Here is a 21,778-nt window from a genome sequence, read left to right as displayed (position 1 = left end):
TAACCAAAAATCTTCAGAAATACTGTTTTACCACATGGAAACTTTTCTTTACAAATTCTTTAATGAATCTTTGTAGTGCAGAATAAAGTGTGATTAAAACAACTCATCAATAGAAAGATTATTCTAAGTAACTTTAGATTCTGAAAGCTCAAGAATTTCAGATTACCCAAACACTAATATACTACATAAAATTAGAAAAGCCTATTATATGTTAATTTAGAGAACAGTCTCCTAAAAATCATTTATAAAGATGTTCAGTTTAATATAAAAATACATCTTATATTTTTAAACATTACGAAACTTGGTTTATTATCTGCTAATTCATATACAATGGGAATACCAGACCACCTGACCTGCCTCTTGAGAAATCTGTATGCAGGTCAGGAAGCAACAGTTAGAACTGGACATGGAATAACAGACTGGTTCCAAATAAGAAAAGGAGTATGTCAAGGCTGTATACTGTCACCGTGCTTATTTAACTTATATGCAGAGTACATCATGAGAAATGCTGGACTGGATGAAGCACAAGCTGGAATCAAGATTGCTGGGAGAAATATCAATAACCTCAGATATATAGATGATACCATCCTTACGACAGAAAGTGAAGAAGAACTAAAGAGCCTCTTGACGAAAGTGAAAGAGAGTGAAAAAGTTGGCTTAAACTCAACATTCAGAAAACTAAGATCATGGCATCTGGTCCCATCACTTCATGGCAAATAGATGGGGAAACGAGACTGACTATTTTTTGGGGCTCCAAAGTCACTGCAGATGTTGACTGCAGCCATGAAATTAAAAGATGCTTATTCCTTGGAAGAAAAGTTATGACCAACCTAAACAGCATATTAAAAAGCAGAGACATTACTTTTCCAGCAAAGGTCCGTCTAGTCAAAGCTATGGTTTTTCCAGTAGTCATGTATGAATGTGAGAGCTGGACTATAAAGAAAGCTAAGCGCTGAAGAATTGATGCTTTTGAACTGTGGTGTTGGAGAAGACTCTTGAGAGTCCCTTGGACAGCAAGGCGATCCAACCAGTCCATCCTAAAGGAAATCAGTCCTGAATAGTCATTGGAAGGACTGATGCTAAAGCTGAAACTCCATAACTCTGGCCACCTGATGTGAAGAACTGACTCATCTGAAACCAAGACCCTGATGCTGGGAAAGATTGAAGGCAGGAGGAGAAGGGGACGACAGAAGATGAGATGGTCAGATGGCATCACTGACTTGATGGATATAAGTCTGAGAAAATTCTAGGAGTTGGCAATGGACAGGAAGGCCTGGCGTGCTGCAGTCCATGGGGTTGCAAATAGTTGGACACAACTGAGTGACTGAAGTGAACTGATACAAACCACAGTATCAAATAAAACTCATCTGTTTGTCCAAAACTGAACATGTAAGCTTCATTTATCTATAGTTTTAACTTTTATCTCCTTTCAAAAATTAATTTTTAGTTTCAGGAAGATAAATATAATCAAGTTTAGGAAGAGTAGTGTTATTTAGCTGTTTGTATTTTTATCAGCTGACAGTTCTATTTTAGGCAGAGGTTTTTTCTGGGAGGGGGCAGTGGGTAAATGGGTAGAAAAAAAGAACTACATTTCAGAATGCCTCATAGTTTTCATAAAAAGCCTATCAACTTTCTGATTGGAAGGTAATTCTCCATATAGTGTTTAAACACACTTTTACAGTATCTTTTATCTGGCAATCTTTTCAAGGATGTCTGCAAACTTCCTTGGAAGCTAATGTTTCCCTCCTAGTCAAAGGGCAGGTTTGTGTTCTAAGGCCTACAGAGATAACGTTTTCTTCTTGGACTGCTTTGCTGCTGCTCCTGCTAAGTTGCTTCAGTCGTGTCCGACTCTGCGACCCTAGAGACGGCAGCCTACCAGGCTCCCCCGTCCCTGGGATTCTCCAGGCAAGAACACTGGAGTGGGTTGCGACTGCCTTCTCCGAGAGCTACCATAAGACCCACCAATTCCACTTGAACAAGTTATATATTTTTGCTGTATTTGTATCTAGACTACATCAATTATCAAATACACAACATTTCCAGAACTAGAGGAGGGATAGGGAAGAGAGTATGGGAGCTGATGGCCTATTTGATTTGTCATCTTAAGAGTCAGAAGCTTTTTCAGAGTTAGAGCATATATAGTCAAATATTGCCCGTTACACACACCAAGGGTTTAGCTGGTAAGGGTCTTTTCTTTCTAAGCAAAGAAATTTAATAACACTCACTCCCAGCCTCCAATTACAAAAGACTATGTCTTTTTCTGGTTAAGTTCTGTGGATATAAATCAGTAACATCCAAGAAAACTGAAAATAGATGCCTACATAAAACTTGTACATGAATGTTCAAAGTAGCATAATTTAAAAAACCTTAAAAACGAGAACAATCTAAATTCAATCAACTGATGAATGGATGAGTAAAAGTTGATAACTTATATAATGAAATATTATTCAGCTATAAAAATGAAGCACTAATATATACTACAACATTTATGAATCTTTGAGAACATGCTAAGCAAAGAGGCCAGGCTCAGAAGGCCTTGACATTATATGAAATGTTAAGAACAGGCAAATCCTTAGAGACAAAAAGTAGATTACTGGTTGCCGGGAGCTAGAGAGAAAGGAAATAGGAATGACTGCTAATGGGCATGGGGTTTCTTTCTGAAGTGGTAAAATTGTTCTGGAATTAGACAGTTGTGATGGCTGTACAAATCTGTGAATAGTATACTAAGAGTCACTTATTACACTACTGTACACTTGTAAAAGGGTGAATTATATTGCAACTTAAAAAACACGTTTTAAAAATTAGTTACATGGTGGCTTTAATTACCTAAAAAATAGTATGTAACATTTCTTTTTTATAATCTACTAAAAACATACTCTCCTTTATACAAAAGCATATTCCAGAATAACTAATGTGCTAGAATAAGAATACTAAGAGGAAACCATTAATGCAATTAAAACCAATCTCATAGTAAATTATTAAAAGTTGTTTTTAAGACTTTTTTTCACTAGTCTTACCTATTTTCAAATCATCAGCTAGACTTTCTTTTGTAAGATTCAATAATTCTCTTCCATCAATGTTATTCATTTTGAAAATATCAACGAGGTCTTCTAAACCTTCAGTACAAAGCCAGTTTGAGACATCATCCTCTGACCAATTTTCAGTAAATTGCTTTGGTTGATCTGGGATCTTTGCTTAAAAAACAAAAGAACACTCATAAACAAAAAGGTAAGTGAAATAATAAGCAAAAGTACATCCTTTATAAAGATTCTCCTGCGTGTGTGCTAAATGGCTTCAGTCACGTCCAACTCTTTGTGACCCTATGGACTGTAGCCCTCGAGGCTCCTCTGTCCGAGGGACTCTCTGGGCAAGAATACTGGAGTGGATTGCCATGCCCTCCTCCAGGGAACCTTCCAGACCCAGGGATTGAACCCACATCTCTTTAAGTCTCCTGCACTGGCAGGTGGGTTCTTTACCCCAGCACCACCTGGGAAGCCCAACATAAAGAGTCTCACTTTGTACTAAAAAGTAAACAAAATGTTCTTAAATCTGTGTTTTCTACTTTAACATCTAAAAAAAATTTTTTTTAATCAAACACTGAATATAATTAAAGCATTATTTAATTAAATGCTACTCTTTTGGAGCTTTTTTCACTCCAGAAAAAGTTTTTCATTATATAAAACTGGCATCAGCAGACAGAAGTATTATATTTAATCTGTCATCTGTATATCAGCACCACTAGTTAGCTAATTTTGACAGTGACAAAAATAAAACTTCTAAATTGTGTCAATGCTGCTTAATGAAACTAAAAATGAAACCACTGGGATAAAACAATCATTTCTACTTTGTCCTAGGCTATATTTATTAATATCTGAAAAATCAGTACAGAGTATAAATAAAGAGCTTACAAAACTATGGGAGGTATGATGTAACTGAGTGTGCACTCAAAAGCATTTACCAACAGTTTTAACATAGACGACTGGGTTAACTTTAACACTGGGTTCTCTAAAATTACTTTTAAGCTATATTAACTTTGGAATATATGCTTTATATTGAAAAAAGCAACATGAATAATTTGTCAAAAAATTACTGAATTTCTGATTTTAATGGTGAATGGTGTTGTTAAACATGATATCCTTACTAACCTTGGCAAAGTGTTTCCTTCTCAAATTGCCAGATCTTCACTGTTTTGTCCATTGAACCAGTAGCAAGTAAAAGGATATTGGGTGCAAAGGCACAAGTTGTGACATACCTAGTTAATAAAAACAACTATTATATATCCTTAGACCAGTTTTTAAATTACATTAATCCAAAGCAAGGTTAAGTTCAGACCTGGTGTGCTGAGTCAGGGTGTGAAGTATATTCTCAGTATTCTGAAAAAATAACAGAACAAACAGCTTTATATTTACTCAGGCAAGATTAAAGTTACTAACAAAGACTTGCTTTACCTGAATGGTTTATATATTCTATGTATTCCAATATTATTGAGTCATTAATATAAGCTGAAACTTATCCAATTAATAGATAACAGCATTTATAACTAATAATATCAAGTACTTATTTTATTCTTTCTCAATTATTGCTACTGCTGTCTGCTAAAAATTTTAGATTAATATAGTCCTGGCTGATTTGTCTTAACAGTAACTATGAAATAATTTGTATTTTTGTTATGGCATTTGACTTGTACCCACTGCAGACCAGTGAGTACAAATTAATCACTTCAATTCTGAGTGCACTTAGCTGGCCATCCAGTATCTAGATGTATTTAACTGAGACTCATATACATATTTTATGGAGGAAATTTAATGTTTTAGCTGTTTCTGTGAAAGTTTTTATGAAAACTTTCTGAGAAATAGTGAGGATCTACTTCACCTCATTTGAGTACTCTTTCCCGTTTCCTGCCAGAACTCTCAGTGATTGGAACTTCCATGAGCAGGACTAGCTTATTAGCTTCCTTACTTGCCACACACTCACTTTGATGATTCACATCTCTATTTCATTTGCTGGCATAGCTACAACCTAAATTTGACCACTGTAAGGGTCCACTCAACAGTGATTTCTCGCAGAGAATATTTTCACAGTATATTAAACATTCATTTTCTTCCACCCGGTCTTTAGTCACATGCATCTAACAAAAACTCCCATTTCTCCAAATCCATTATAACCTACTTCTCTTTATACTAGTCTCTAAACCCAGCTGCAACTCTAAAGCAGTGGGTCACTTTCAGCTTTCAGCTATGCCCTACCAAAACCCTCCAATATATAGTAACAAAATATTAGAAATGATACCTAGAAGTCTAATCTTACCCTCCAGTAAATAATCCTTTGTTGTTATGAAATCCTGGTGTAAGAGTTTAAGAATAACTGATTTAAAGTGATTTTTTGGATACTGATGCTCTTTAAATTGGTATTTTTTTCATCAGATTAAATATCTGTCTATCTTAAAACCATTATTGAAATATTTCAGGGCTTGACCCACAACCAATACCTTACTTACATAATACTATTTTAGCATTCCTGAAATGTACATATTATCTTTTTAGGCACCCTAAACAAAAATATATATATATATATAAACATTTTCCTTATCCTCCCTAACTCAACTTGAAATTCAGCAGCCTAACAAGCAAACATAATTTACAAAGATCACACAAGATGTGAAGTACTTACAGTATCATACACTATAACTGACTTATCCACTGATCTTTAAGAGAAAAAAAAAAACAGGATCATGAGTGTAAAGTTCTACAAAAATGAAGTACAGTATTTGTATATTTAAATCATTTTAATAACTTTTAAGGCTGGAATTTTGATATGTACACATTCAGAACAGAGTCTATTTTTCATTGTATAAACATTTTAAAAAACTATATGCCACATACAAAATTTATCAGAAAGTTATATAAACTTTATTAAACACCAGCACATGTTATTTATACTATATAGCCCTAAACAGAGTAAGCATTTATAATGAATAAATAAGACAATTTCATATGATGTTAATAACTCAAAGGGAAAAACCACTACAAGGGAAACCTATCAGTTGCTGCTTGATTTTTATTCTGGATAGCGTTATTCTTTATTATTGATATGGCTGTGCCTTAATTACTAGTCAATATATATGTGACTCATTTTTTAAAACTGTAATTCTTAACTTTATTTAGACCCTACATGATTTCTTTCAATGAATAAAAATTAAAACAACTATCTGGGATTATTCTAGTGGTGAAAAAAATTATCATACAAAGAAAAATGCAATACTATAACAAATTACATAATCAAAAACAACAGATAAATGTGCTTGAGTGGTATTTTCCCCTCTTTGGATACAGTTGTTATGCCACCATATGTTGCAAAGTGCGAAAACATAACAAGTGTTACTGCTCTCTGTACAATCTTAACATTTTTATTATTATTAAAAGTAGCTGATTATAGTCTGACCACAGGAGTCACACCTATTATAAGGCTTAATATTTCTTTGAAAAGTCCTTATTTAGTAGTCTCTATAGCACTGGTAATGGATTTTGACAACAGAATCTTTGTCATAAGTTCAAAACAGAAATTAAGACTTTGTTCAAACATAAAATGAAACACAAGTGAGAAGCGTATAGATTCATTCTGGATGGTAAAAAACAGAATTAGAGCATTAAACGCTAAATCAAAAAACAGCCTAAAAACACTGAAAATATTAGCAGCTAATACACATAGCCAGACATAATTTATAGACACTCTTGTGTGCGTGTGAGCTAAGACACTTTAGTTGCATCCAGCTCTTTGAGACGTGATGGACCGTAGCTTGCCAGTCTCCTCTGTTCATGGGCTTCTCCAGCAAGAATACTGTAGTGGGTTGCCATTTCCTTCTCCACGGGATCTTGCTGAGCCAGGGATCAAACCTGTGTTTCTTACATTTCCTGCACTGGCAGGTAGGTTCTTTACCACTAGCATCACCTGGGAAGCCCCAAAGACACTATGTATCCTAAATTCTTCACGGTATAAGGTATTATCACTGGAATATCTAAAATTCTTAGGGAAAATTTTATTACTTCTTACCATCCTTAAACAGAAAGGAAATTCTACCTTCTGAGATTACCACTAGTGCAATTAAAACTAACTCATCCCAATGATGTATATCACTTGAGAAGCTAGATCATCAGTAAATGATCCTGTAGGCAACAGACAGACACACACAATAAAAATGAAACAGGTTCACTTGCTAATGAGGAACAAAAACGAATCTGAGAAGCAAAAGGCCAAGGATGAAGAACTCTTTGAGTCTACAGAATCTGAACAAGAAAAAGAGAGATTAGGGGCAGAGACCTGCAGACCCTTGGAGACTAAAAGGATTTTAAACTCACCTCCTATTCGGAAGAGGTGTAATGAAATTTGATAACTGATTAGATCTGGAGAGAAGATTACTATTATGGAAAAGTAGTTTTCAGTTTTTGAGATTTGGGTTTCAGAGGCAAACAAAATAATTATAACCACTATAAACAGACATAAAATACCTTGAAATTACTAAATATAAAACCTCAAAGTATTCCCTGAATAGAACCTGCACCAATATCAAATAAATGCTCTAAATATTTGGTGCCCCAGTTTATACATATCCTGCCTTTGCTACATAGAACTCTTTCAGTACTCACATTCCACCACAATCTGCCCTGTCATGTTGACCCCACTTTCTCCCTTATAAAGGATGTATTAGTTGCCAAGTCTTTTGTTACTCCTTTCCCACCATTTTATGGCACTCTAAAACTTCACCTCTGCTTACAGAAGAGTACAAGAGAAACTAAAGAACAAACAAACATATGAATCACTAAAAGCAATCAACAGCAGAAGAGCTGAGACAGAAGAAAGGATAAATAAGCTAGAGGACATAATGGTGGAAATCACTGTCACAGAACACAGAAAAAAGAATGAAAAGAAATGAAGACAGCCTAAGAGACCGCTGGGACAACACTAAAATGCACCACCATTTGAATTATAGGGGTCCCAGAAGGAGAAGAGAGAAAGAAAGGACATGAGGAATCATTTGCAGAGGTAATAGCTGAAAACTTCCTGAACATGGGAAAGGAAGTAGTCAACCAAGTCCAGGGAGGACAGAGAGCCCCAAGAAGGATAAACCCAAGGAGGAACACACCGAGATACACAGTAATAAAAGTGACAAAAATTAAAGAAAGAAAATATTAAAAGCAACAGGGAAAAAATGACAAGATACAAGGGAGCTCCCATCAAGCTATCAGCTGATTTCTCAACAGAAACTCTACAAACCAGAAAGGAATGGCATGATATGTTTAAAGTGAAGAGAGAGAAGAACCTACAACCAAGAATACTCTACCCAGCAAGATTCTCCTTCAGCTCCGATGGAGAAATCAAAAGCTTTCCAGACAAGCAAAAGTTAAGAGAATTCAGCACCACCAAATCAGCTTTACAACAAATGATAAAGGACTGTTTCTAGACAGGAAACACAAGAGAAGGAAAAGACCTACAGAAAGTAAACCCAAAACAATTAAGAAAATGGTAACAGGATCATACATATCAATAATTATCTAAAATGTAAGTGGATTAAATGCACCAAAAAAAACACAGACTGGCTGGGTGGATGAAAACATGTGCATATACGTACACTTTCCACTGATCCCCTGAATTGTATGTAATTATTTTATATAGTTAGGTTAATCATGTTCCCATTATGGCTTGCAACTGTACTTTTAACTTTTACCTGGCTATTGATTTGTGAAAACTGATAAAAATCTTTTACTATTGTGATTATGTAACTATTACTTAATACCGTTGTATCATGACTGGTCAACAGAAAAATAATAGACCTCTATCTCACCAAAGCTAGGATCTAATAGAAAAACCTGTAATCACTTTTTAAAATCCAGGTGCATACTAGAATTATCTTGAAATTTTTTTAAAAATACAAATGCTCAGGTATTGCTTTTCTCCGAAGCTTCAGATGTTTCTAATGAGCAGTCATGTTTAAAAGCAACTGGACTATATGATAATCTTTTATCTAGTCTGTTTCACTTTTTCTATTTCACAGTCAGTGCTGGGCTGCAGTCCATGGGGTCGCTAAGAGTCGGACACGACTGAAGCGACTAAGCAGCAGCAGCAGCAGCAGCAGCTCTCATTTCATTTAGCTGATGTTCTTAATTTCTCCATCTCTTTTTTTTTCATGTTCTTTCTCAAGCCTTCAGCAAGTGTAGTAGAAAAGCTTTTGTATACATATATATAAATATGTATAATATAAATATTTTAGAAAACTTATGAATTTTTGCCTAACTAAAAATATTATGACATTCTGATTCCATTTGTCTAACTTAGTGTGAATAAAATGGTAGATTTCTAATTAAAAATAGATATGCAACAAAAATTTACTATATAGTACAGGGAATTATAGTCAATATCTTGTAGTAACCTATCATGGAAAAAAATTTCAAAATATGTGTTTTGTATAACTGAATCACCTTGCTGTGAACCTGAAACACTGTAAGTCAACTATACTTCAATAAAATATATATATTTAAAAAAAGATTAGTATTCAAAATAGATGTCACAACATAAGAGTACACTTTGCTATTAAAGGGCTGCAAATCTGTTTCTGAGCTTCTTCAATAGCAATTCAAAAAAGGAAACACCATCTGTTATACAGTTTAAGATAGAAACACAAACCAAATGCTCGGGAGAGGGACGTCAGTTGTTTAGACTGACATCTACAGGAATTATTTCCCCCAAGGTCTTTATAGAGATGATTCCATGAAACACAATCCCCAACAACTCATCCTGAATGAACATGTTTCAAAGAGCTGTTTCATAATGTTCCTCAATATAGATCAACAGCTAAAACTTAACCCAGAAAAAGCTGAAGTCAGAAAATCAGGGGATAAACTAATGTTACGTGTTATACACATGCCCAATGCTCTGAATTACAAAAAATAATACATAAAAACAATTGGGAAAAGAGTATATCAAGGATGTATATTGTCACCCTGCTTATTTAACTTATATGCAAAGTGCATCATGCAAAATGCCAGCCTGGATGAATCACATGCTGGAATCAAGATTGCAGGGAGAAATATCAACAACCTCAGATATGCAAATGATACGACTCTAATGGCAAAAAGCAAAGAGAAACTAAACAGCCTCTGGATGAAAGTGAAAGAGTGAAAAAGTTGGCTTAAAACTCAACATTCAAAAAACTAAGGTCATGGCATCCAGTCCCATCATTACATGGAAAATGGATGGGGAAACAAATGGAAACAGTGACTGATTTCATTTTCTTAGGCTCCAGTATCACTGCAAATGGTGACTGCAGCCATGAAATTTAAAAAACGCTTGCTCCTTGGAAGTAAAGTTATGACAAACTAAACAGTATATTAAAAAAGCAGACACATCACTTTGCCAACAAAGTTCCACACAGTCAAAGCTATGGTTTTCCAGTAGTCATGTATAGATTTAACAGTCGGACAATAAAGAAGGCTGAGCACCAAAGAATTGATGCTTTCAAACTGTGGTGCTGGAGAAGACTCTTGAGAGCCCCTTGGACAGCAAGGAGATCAAACCAGTCTACCCAAAAGTAAATCAACCTTGAATATTCATTGGAAGGACTGAATCAAAGCTGAAGCTCCAACACTGTGGACACCTGCTGTAAAGAGCCAACTCGCTGGATAAGTCCCTGATGCTGGGAAAAATTAAGGGCAGGAGGAAAAGGGGGCAACAGAGGATGAGATGGTTGGATGGCATCATTGACACAATGGACATGAATTTGAGCAAGCTCCAGGAGGCAGTGAAGGACAGGGAAGCCTAGCGAGCTGCATTCCCTGGGGTCACAAAGAGTCAGACATGACTTAGAGACTGAACAACAATATCATTGGAATATATATTTAATATACCTAGACTGAGCAATTATTGTGCCCCAAATATAAGTAATAAACGCTTTGCCTGCATTTTCTTAGTTAAGCTTCATAACAATCTTATGAGGAAAGCATTCTGATTTTCCCGATTTTATAATTTAGAAAAATGAAGCTGAGAGAAGATATGGGACTAGACTTGTTCAAGGTTGCACTGCTAGTACATGGCAGGGCTGGGATTAAAACTTAGTACCCATGTTTCTGGATTTTACACTTCTAGACCATCTCCTATGAATGTATTAAAATTAAAACTGATCCATACTGAGTACACATCTTGACAGTTTTAGCCTAAAAATGTATAAAAAATAGATGGCATAGTTATTCAGATTTCACTAGTTTTCGTAAGACATCTCTTTTTCAAGTCATGTAATATCTGATAACCCTCATGATAAACTAGCATGGGCTCTGTCCAGCTAACTAACTTGTTCAACAGTTTTGTTAACAATATTGTAGAGTACAGAGAAATAACTGACAATTTGAGTTTTGGAAAGGTGACCTTAAGCCTTCTCACGATAGTCATTGTTGAGTGAGAGAGAGTGGTTGTTCAGTTACTACTAATTTATGACAATAAAACTCTGTTCTCTACGTTTATAAAAGAAAAAAACATAAATAAGCATCTTGTTGAGAAGAGGGGAACATTTACTTCCCACTCTTTCAGGAATAAGATTTCTGGTCTGTATTCTCCCTTCTTTGCTTAGCAGAAAAGGAATGACATGTGACTGTAAAGTCTGGGGAAGACACTGGGCCATGTGGCTCAGCCTCTCCTGGATTTTCTTTTTTTCTGATCTGCCCTTGCAGGGAAAGTATGAAGTGGTACATTCCACTCAAGAGCAGGTAAGCAAGTTGACTGCAGTTCTACAGTCCTATTATCTAGTGTGTCTACCCAGTATTTCTCTCCTTATTAGTTTTCCACTCAAGAAGAAAAAAGGGTGTTCTTTTTGAACTCAACTTTTAATAATGATGGCCATTCTCAAACTGATTTCCAAAGAATTCTAACTACTAGAACAGAGAATTTTTGGAAAGAGGCAGCCTCCATTTGGATTACAAAGACAGACTCTTCCTGCTGGAATAGAAGCTAATTCATAAAGTATCAATTTTATCTGGCTGGATCAAGAGAAGTAAGCAGGAAACAAAATACAAATTCTGCTAAGGGGCTAGAGGAAAATGAACAGAGGAGAGATGTGGAGGAAGATGGAGAGAAAAAGTTCCTACACATTTTACTCAATGACATATGATTCCATCATAGCCCTGAGAGCTAATGAAATGTATGAAACAGATATGAGAATCTATGTACTTTCCACTAATCCGATATTGAAGAGATATTCGTAAATGTAAAAGAATGCTACTTTCCTATGTTTGGTTTTATTTTTCCTAAGGAAAATGATCTGTTAATATGCAAGGAGTTTATTATTGTTGTTTTTAAATAAAAATGTTTTAGAATCTCCTTAGCTTTATTTTCTGAATAGCAATATATGTAACCCTTGTATGTTGAGCAAAAGCTCTTTGTAGGAGTCCTCAATAACAAGAATGTCAAGGAATCCTAGGGCCAAAAAGCAATGAGAACTACTGTCCTGAACGATGAACTACTGCCCTAAATGATGTCTTTACTTCACCCATTTTCCAAAGCCAAGAAGTTTCAATAGTTCTCCTAAATCTACTACATGAAATTATAATGATATCCTCTATCACCTCTTCGCTGGTGACGGAGCTAGTAAAGAACCTGCCTGCAATGTGGGAGACCTGAGTTCAATCCCTGGATTGGGAAGATCCCCTGGAGAAGGGAAAGGCTACCCACATCAGTATTCTGGCCTGGAGAATTCCATGGACTGTACAGTCCATGGGGTTGCAAAGAGTCAGACACGACTGAGAGACTTTCACTATCATCTCTACAACCTATTTTTCCAGCTTCATTTTCCCTTACTCCTCTTTATCATACATTTTAATCTACTCAAAAATTTCCTGCTTCTTGCAATGTCTTTTCTGTTCCCCAAGTCTCTAATATCTGTATATACAAATTCTAAACTGCTTTTTACATAGTCATCCCAAATCTATACCCTATACAACTTCCTTAGTACACTTTCTGTCCTACAATCCTATTCTGTTCATTTATTTTTTTCTTGTCTAGTCACTTATATTCACATGTATTTTTATCCTAATCGCTTTTCCCCACTGACTCTCTCTTTATTATATGTATCTATTCTATCTTACCAATGACTTTTAGTCACAAATGGAATCTATCATTGACCAGCCAACTGGTTATCTATCCATTAATCAAGTATGATTCAAGCATCTCTCAATTCACCTAAAAATTAAATGTTTAAACTTCACTAATTTACATTTCTAACCCATTTGCCTGCTTATATATTTATCCAAATAAACTAAAAATAAAAACATCCAGAAGAATATTTGAATGTGGCCTAGAACAGCACCACATTCCAAAAGCAGTTAATAATGTAAAACTCCACTTACCCAGAATGACTTGGCAAAGGTACATTATTCTAGTTGATATAAAGGGTTAATTAAAATTCACATATATAGGGCTTCGCCGGTGGTCCAGTGGTTAAGAATCCACCTTGCAAAGCAGGGGACACTGGTTCGATCCCTGGAGCGGAAAGATCCCACATGTGGTGGAGCAACTAAGCCTGTGTGCTGCAACTACTGAAGCCCTCACTTCCTAGGGCCTGTGATTTGAAACAAGAGAAGCCACTGCTATGAGAAGCCCTGAGCACCGTAACCAGACAGTAGCCCCCACTTGCCAAAATTAGACAAAGCCTACACGCAGCAATGAAGCACAGCCAAAAACTAAAAACAAATCTTTTAAAGATTCATATATGTACACAAGTTAATAAGAAATAGGAATGCCAGAAAATGAACTTAACACAGAAACATTATTGAGCATCACTTGACACTTCTGTAATTCAGAGGGTAAGGGCACATTAAAATCTTGCAGTGTTATCACTATGAACATCAAAAATCAGAATAGAGAAGTAAAACAACTTCAAGGGCACAAACAACAATAATAAACTCCTTGCATATTAACAGATCATTTTCCTTAGGAGAAATGTTTCTGCCCTTGAAGTTGTTTTACAAGTTCTTTGCAACTGGCAGAGAACTGGGCATATAAGAAAGCCATAAACACGTGAATTTCATACATAACCAATTTGTTAATTAACTTCTTAAGAGAGAATGCATAATGTATCTTCCAAAACAGTAAGAGGAAATTCAACTTTGCAGTAATTTCAATCCTAGTCTAAAGGAGAATTTTTAAAAATACTTTTTGATGATGAACTATCAATATTTTCATGAGGTTTTCCACATGTAAAATAATGGCAATGTATCTAATTAGGTGGCTGATTATTTGTGAAGGATTGGAACATATGGAGGAAAGAACTATCAGGCTTGGTCCAGAACACTTCAAGTACAGGTTAGAAGCTTAACTATCTTGGCTGGAGCCAAAACAGCTGCAAAGAGACATGAATGAGGGTTTGAATGCTATGGCCTGTGTGATCAAACTGGAAAGATCGGAATAATGCTACTGTGTACTAAACCAACAGCATCACAAATTAAAGCTTTGAAAAATAAAAGCCAAGATAGAATTTTCAACAGAAACCTAGAAATCATAACTGACATGGCATACCTGAAAAATAACCAAATAAAAATTCTAGAATAAAAAAATAACCAAAAATCAACAATTCTCCAATGGACCACTTTAATAGCACATTAGATAAAACTAAGGAGTGAATCACTAAAGATGAAACCATTCAGAACAAAGCTCAAGAAAAAGAATAAAAAATAGAGAACAAGAGACAACTTTACAGTGAGAAGGTATTTTGTGCATTTAGAGTCCCAGAATTAGAAAGAAAAGGGCAGGGGCAATATTGGAAGAGATAATGAATAAGAATTTCTCCCTAACGTGATTAAATAGTCTACAAGTTTAAGAAGTTCATTAAATTCTAAGCAAACTAAGTAAAAAGAAACCCAAATCTAGATACAAAGTAAATGTGCAGGAAACTACAAGATAAAATGTGTGAGCATCCAGTGAAAAAAATATGAATTACTTCCAAAAAGCTACAGTTAGAATAAAACTGACTTCTCTATAGCAATACAAAAAAATAGTATGTCCTAAGTTGTATTTATTCCAACAAAGCAAGAATGGTTTAACATGTATAAACCAGATTTATAAAAATCAGCATAATTTATGACACTAACAGGATAAAGAAGAAAAATCATGATTTCAAATGATGCATGAAACATCATTTGCTGAACTGTATGGAAGGAATGATGCTAAGGCTGAAACTCCAGTACTTTGGCCACCTCACGCGAAGAGTTGACTCACTGGAAAAGGTTCTGATGCTGGCACGGATTGGGGGCAGGAGGAAAAGGGGACGACAGAGGATGAGATGGCTGGATGGCATCACCGACTCGATGGACATGGGTTTGGGTGAACTCTGGGAGTTGGTGATAGACAGGGAGGCCTGGCGTGCTGCAATTCATGGGGTTGCAAAGAGTCAGACACGACTGAGCGACTGAACTGAACTGAATACCTATTAATGAAAAAAAAATCTTACAAACTGAAAGAAACAGAAGAGCTAATAAAGCTTATCTCCTAAAACCTACAGCGATCACACTTACTGAAAGCTTTCCCTCTGCAAAATAGGTCAGACAAGGTTTGCTATATCACTGTTTTCATTATCCTGGCAGTGTTAGCCAGCTCAGCAAAGTGAAGTGAAGTCAAAGTTGTTCAGTTGTGTCCAATTCTTTGCAATCCAACGGACTATACAGTCCATGGAATTCTCTAGGCCAGAAAACTGGAGTGGGTAGCCTTTCCCTTCTCTACGGGATCTTCCCAACCCAAGGATCAAACCCAGGTCTCCCACATTACAAGTGGATTCTTTACCAGCTGAGCCACAAGGGAAAGCAAGAATCAAAACGGAAGAGACAAAAACATCATGAACACAGGATATGATTTTAGATATAAAAAATTCAAAATTAGAATCTTCACAGAAAACTCAATTGTCTTTCCATATATATTTCCCTATATTAGCCACATCTTTTACAATATCAACAAAAAAGAGCCTGGAATAAATCTAACAAAAGATGGGGAAGATCTCTATCAGTTCAGTTGCTCAGTCGTGTCCAACTATTTGCAACCCCATGAATCGCACCACACCAGACCTCCCTATCACCAACTCCCGGAGTTCACCCAAACTCATGTGCATCGAGTCAGTCATGCCATCCAGCCGTCTCATCCTCTGTCATCCCCTTCTCCTCCTGCCCCCAATCCCTCCCAGCATCAGGGTCTCTATAGAGGGCGACAAATAAATTATCTTCTACTGAGAGATATTATTGAGAGAAGTCAAAAGACAAGTGAAAAAATATGCCACATTCATGGGTTGGAGACTCAATACCATAAAAGACATCAATTCTCCCCAAATTTATCAGACTCAATACAATCCCAGTCAAACTCCAAACAGGTTTTTTTTGTGTAGTGGGAGGAACTGGAGAGACAGTATGACAAGCTAACTCTAAAACTCACATGAAAGTATCAAATGTCAGGAAAAGTCAAGTTATAAAGCCTCAGAAATACAGAATGATATTAGAGCAAGGATCAACAGAACAGAATAATAGGTTGTGAAAAAGACCCACCTATATATGATCACTGATTTCTGCCAAGGTGGCATATTAAAATGGTGAAGAAAAGATTATCTTTTCACTCTGTACTGGGACAACTGGATACCCATATGGAAAGAAATGAAATTGGATTCCTATCACATACCATTGGAGAAGGAACTGCTAACCCACTCCTGTATTCTTACCTGGAGAATCCCATGGACAGAGGAGCCTGGCAGGCTGCTATCCATAGGATCACAAAGAGTTAGACATGACTGAAGCAACTGAGCACAACCACTTCACATACCATACACATCAGAGTCACTCAACCACTTGGAAAACAAACGTGATAGTGAGTAAAGGAAGCCAGACACAAAATAATTCATATTGTGTGATTGGTTTTAGATCAATTTAAAAGGAAAAGGCAATGCTGCACATGACCTAAGGCACTGTCATCAGAAAGCAGACTTGGAAGAAGAGGAATTCGAGGGAAACCAGCAATGTTCTATTTCTTGACCTGAGTAAGCAGCTGCAAGTTTGCAGTACAGTGATTTATCAAGCTATTCTCAAGTTTTACTTACTTCTCTGTAAGTCTATTGTATTTCATACCTAAATGGTTTAAGGGAATTAAACAGCTTACCCTGAAACTAGCATCTGCCCATCATGAGAAAAAGCACAAGCCAGAACAGGAGCACAGTGTCCAGTCAGTGTACTTTTATATTTTAATTCAAAACCTGCAAATAACAAGGTGAGAAAAATTAGCAAGCTGATTGTGCTTAGAATTTATTTTTAAGTAAAAACTATCTTATTTGTTCAATAAAATCCTGGAATGCTTAAAGGATACAAAGATGGAAAAAAAAATTCTTATGCAACTCAAGTATTGGAATGCACTGTGATTAAGTGGTTTCAAAAGTTCAGTAATGGGTAATGAAAATGGTGGGGTCAGCAAACACTAGACAAAGGGGATTAAAATCAAATTATTTTTAAATTTAAAAATTCTAAACTCTATAAAATATATAAAATTTTAAACGAATCAAAATTTTAAACTATACTTCAATCTTGGTATCTTAAGCACACACACCCCACACACCAATTGCCCAAATGCCTAAAAAGAATCAAATGCCTGTAGTTTTAAATATCTGGATTAAGATATCTTTTCACTTCATAAGTTAAAAATAGTAATTTATATATCTTAAAACTCCAATGTATCCTACAAAGTCCCAACAAAGTATGGTAGCAGTAAAAATGCTTTTTATGCTTTCTATAATTACTGAAAAGGAATATCACAACTCTTTCAAAGATAAGCCAAGGGAATTCAATGTATTTTAGTGATGATATAAAAAAATAATCACTAAGAAGTTGATTTGGGGATACAAGGAATTAAGTGAAATCTGTAATTTTCTCAGACCTAATAAGAACTTTGAAGTGTTAATGGCTCTTGGATAGAGAGCATTTAACTAAACAAAAATGTCATGGTACAGGTAAAAGCTTCAATAAAAAATATGTTTATCTCACTTTATTATTAAATATATATTTTATTTCTATTCAAAACAGAGTATGTTTTTACACAGGAAAACAGATGTAGGCATTCAAGGCACTAATCAATAATTAGGCACATACAAATTAGTGAATAGACACAATTAATCAAAAAAAATTAACAAACTGCAAAACAACTGAAGATTTAATAAAATAAACTTGCAATAAGATCCTACGAATTGGTCACATTCTCAACTATAAGACCCATTTGTCTTATCTACTCCTCCCTACAAACAAGCAATTAAGATTAGGTGCAAATAATGCTAAATGTTTTATTAAAAGGCTCTAACTGCACATTTATAAACTGTTTTTCATGGAGTCAGTGTAAAAACATTTTCCAGACCACATAGGAAAAGCTTTATTTCTGAACAATTACTAAAGATATGTGGTACTGAGAACATCCACATACATGACTATATTTATGGTTCTTTACAGAGAATTTTTACTTTGATATTAAAAGAGGTAGGATAAACCAGAGAAATAACAGAACTCTTCTTAGCAGCTGACACTGAAAACATTAAAAGAATTACTGCCTGTACTCTAACAGGCAATAAAGTAACTAATTTCCACAAAAAGAAATGTATTTCCTGGTAACAGACCCTTCTCTATACACGAGCAAAATGACAAAGATTCTCTCAACCAAACTACCCAGGTTCTTCTGAGTGAACTCCTGGATCAGGCCCTGACCTGGGTCAACAAAGACTTAAATTAACATGGTCTCTAACAGTTTAAGGTTGCATTCCCAGCATGATCCTAGCCCCCTTAAAGTTGGGGACTAGGAAAATTCAAGGCTGCCAAAAGAATTTACTGTTTATTTCAGCCAATCCCTGAAGATAAAGCTTCTGTCTCCCTGCTTCTGTGAGAGAGGAGGAGCCTAACTTTCCTAAGCACCCATTAGCAAATCCAGACGAGTTTCACATGGACCAGTTCCCAGATTCCTGCTTTTTATAATTTTGCATTTGCTAGATGCTACATAGGTCCCATTTACCTGCTCTTTATTCCCCCTTTAAAATACACAGTCACCTCTGTATAAACTGAAGTTGAGTTCAGGTCATGCTGGACTTTTTTCCCTACTGCAATAGTACATTACTGATTAAAATCTGTCCCACCACTAATGTTCAACTTGATCTCTCCACAGTGACTTTATAAACAATGAAACACAATGCATGATTTAGTTGCCACTTCAGTTCAGTCGCTCAGTCGTGTCCGACTCTTTGCGACTCCATGAATCGCAGCACGCCAGGCCTCCCTGTCCATCACCAACTCCCAGAGTTCACTCAGACTCACGTCCATCGAGTCTGTGATGCCATCCAGCCATCGCATCCTCTGTCGTCCCCTTCTCCTCCTGCCCCCAATCCCTCCCAGCATCAGTCTTTTCCAATGAGTCAACTCTTCGCATGAGGTGGCCAAAGTATTGGAGTTTCAGCTTTAGCATCATTCCTTCCAAAGAAATCCCAGGGCTGATCTCCTTCAGAATGGACTGGTTGGATCTCCTTGCAGTCCAAGGGACTCTGAAGAGTCTTCTCCAACACCACAGTTCAAAAGCATCAAATTCTTCAGCACTCAGCCTTCTTCACAGTCCAACTCTCACATCCATACATGACCACTGGAAAAACCATAGACTTGACTAGAAGGACCTTTGTTGGCAAAGTAATGTCTCTGCTTTTCAATATGCTATCTAGGTTGGTCATAACTTTCCTTCCAAGGAGTAAGCATCTTTTAATTTCATGGCTGCAGTCACCATCTGCAGTGATTTTGGAGCCCAAAAAAGTAAAGTCTGATACTGTTTCCACTGTTTCCCCATCTATTTCCCATGAAGTGATATGCAGATATGCAGACGACACCACCCTTATGGCAAAAAGTGAAGAGGAACTAAAAAGCCTCTTGATGAAATTTAAAGTGGAGAGTGAAAGAGTTGGCTAAAGGTCAACATTCAGAAAACTAAGATCATGGCATCTGGTCCCATCACTTCATGGGAAATAGGGGGGGAAACAGTAGAAACAGCTTTCTCTAGAAAACCCCCAAAGACTTACAATTATTTACAGAAAACCCCAGAAGACTTAGGACTTATTAACAGTCAAGGAAAAGGAAAGTCAGAATGATACAGACATGAAAACATAAAAAATGTACTGAAGGTCTGTTTATGAAACGTTAACTATCTGCCATCCCTCTCTGACCACTCCAACCAGAGTATGCTGCATGAAAGCCAGATGCTTCTCCCCAGGAAGAAGTAAAACAATAACTGGGGAGCTTCCTGGTACCTCCAGGGCAACAGACACCCAGATCCTCCAATCCCCCAACCCTTTCCCGATAAGGGCCAACAGTCCACCTCTTTATCTGAAAAGGAAACCAGCAACCACAAAACATCACCCTGTGCACAGAGGCTCTAAAATTCTTACTGTTTAATTCTTGAAAGTAAATGGGATACTAAGGATCATCAAGCAGTTAAAGAAGGTAACCACATGAAAGAGATCAGGATAAACAAAAAAGGGCCCAAGAGCAAAGTTGATCAGGAAACAAAAGAGAAATTAAAACCAAAACAAAAAGCCTCTAATTGGTATCTTGAGAATTTGGAGAGGATCCTGCATTCATAAAGAAAATGGAGGACACTAAGAAAAGGAAACAAAAAAGATAAGTTGTTTGAAACTGAAAGTATTATTGATGGGATTAAAATTTTCAAAAACGGTTAAAAGACAGAGCTAAGGAATTTTCTCCTATGACAGGAAAAAGAGAGATAAATGTGGGGGCGAGGGGGGAAAGACATAGGAAATCAAGTCAGGAGACTACCACTCAACTAACGGGAATATAAAAAGAGAAGTGGAGAAGAAATTAAAGAATTAGCATAAATGAATACCAAATTAGCATAAAGAAATAGCAAAAATGAAAGACAGAAGCTTTCTGATGGTAGAATCACCTGAAATAAAATTACAGTGCAATTCATGTTGATGTTTGACAGAAAACAACAAAAGTCTGTAAAGTAATTATCCTTCAATTAAAAAAAGAAAAAAAGGTGCAGTGCATAGTGGAAACACCCAGAAAGTTCTAAAAACTAACTACATTGAGTAAATTTAAAATGTAGTATAAAAAATATTTATGGACATGGAAAACCATCAAAAAAAAAAAAAAGAGAACTGAAAACAGAACAAGTACAAAGTGGAATTTCTTTTGGTTAAGCAGGAATGTGTGTAGTGGTAATGACAATTATCGGTAATAATTGATAGTAATAGTGAAAATGGCACATTATTGGTAGTGTGCCTACAATTTCTAAATCGTGTGTATGTATTACTTTAATTAAAAGTTCTTAAAATATATTTTTATGATCCCATTTAAATATCTAGGGTACCTTAAGTTAAAAAATTAATTAAATCAGAAACTTTACCTGCCTCACAAAATTCAGTTTAGAGAACTACTAAGTGAATACTTACCTAAGATATGGATGAAAGAAATAACCCAAATTTTGATCTGGCAATCTTGACCACACGATGCCAACTGAAAGAACTGAAGACCTTCTTCTCCACCTAAAAATGTAAATTTGTTAAAATAAATGTACAAGAATTGATAAAACATTTAAACCAAAACTTTTTCAACTTTACACTGAGATTTGTTAATATATTCATTTAATCATATTCACAAGCAATATTAAATGTATTAATTATACCATAAACTGAAATGTCAAAGGATTTCTTTAAACAAGATTCTTCAAAAGATTATGACTG

The 21,778-nt window shown here is 35.8% G+C and overlaps 1 protein-coding gene across 9 annotated transcripts in view; it reads right to left on the bottom strand.

Annotated features, from left to right (window-relative positions):
* WDSUB1 (WD repeat, sterile alpha motif and U-box domain containing 1) overlaps positions 1-21,778 on the bottom strand; it is a 73,037-nt gene that overhangs the window by 29,512 nt on the left and 21,747 nt on the right. For all 9 annotated transcript variants that reach the window (XM_069577424.1, XM_069577425.1, XM_069577426.1 and 6 more), the window contains 6 exons: positions 21,488-21,580; positions 17,167-17,260; positions 5,671-5,704; positions 4,333-4,373; positions 4,146-4,252; positions 3,018-3,194 (listed from right to left, as the gene is read on the bottom strand). In XM_069577424.1, coding sequence (XP_069433525.1) covers positions 3,018-3,194; positions 4,146-4,252; positions 4,333-4,373; positions 5,671-5,704; positions 17,167-17,260; positions 21,488-21,580 — 546 coding nt within the window. The remainder of the gene's footprint in view (positions 1-3,017; positions 3,195-4,145; positions 4,253-4,332; positions 4,374-5,670; positions 5,705-17,166; positions 17,261-21,487; positions 21,581-21,778) is intronic.

The sequence above is a fragment of the Ovis canadensis genome, chromosome 2 (genome assembly GCF_042477335.2).
Source record: "Ovis canadensis isolate MfBH-ARS-UI-01 breed Bighorn chromosome 2, ARS-UI_OviCan_v2, whole genome shotgun sequence".
In the NCBI taxonomy this organism is placed as follows: Eukaryota; Metazoa; Chordata; class Mammalia; order Artiodactyla; family Bovidae; genus Ovis; species Ovis canadensis.
The sequence above is the reverse complement of the archived record's forward strand: the minus strand, read 5'-3'. Positions and strand labels throughout refer to the sequence as shown.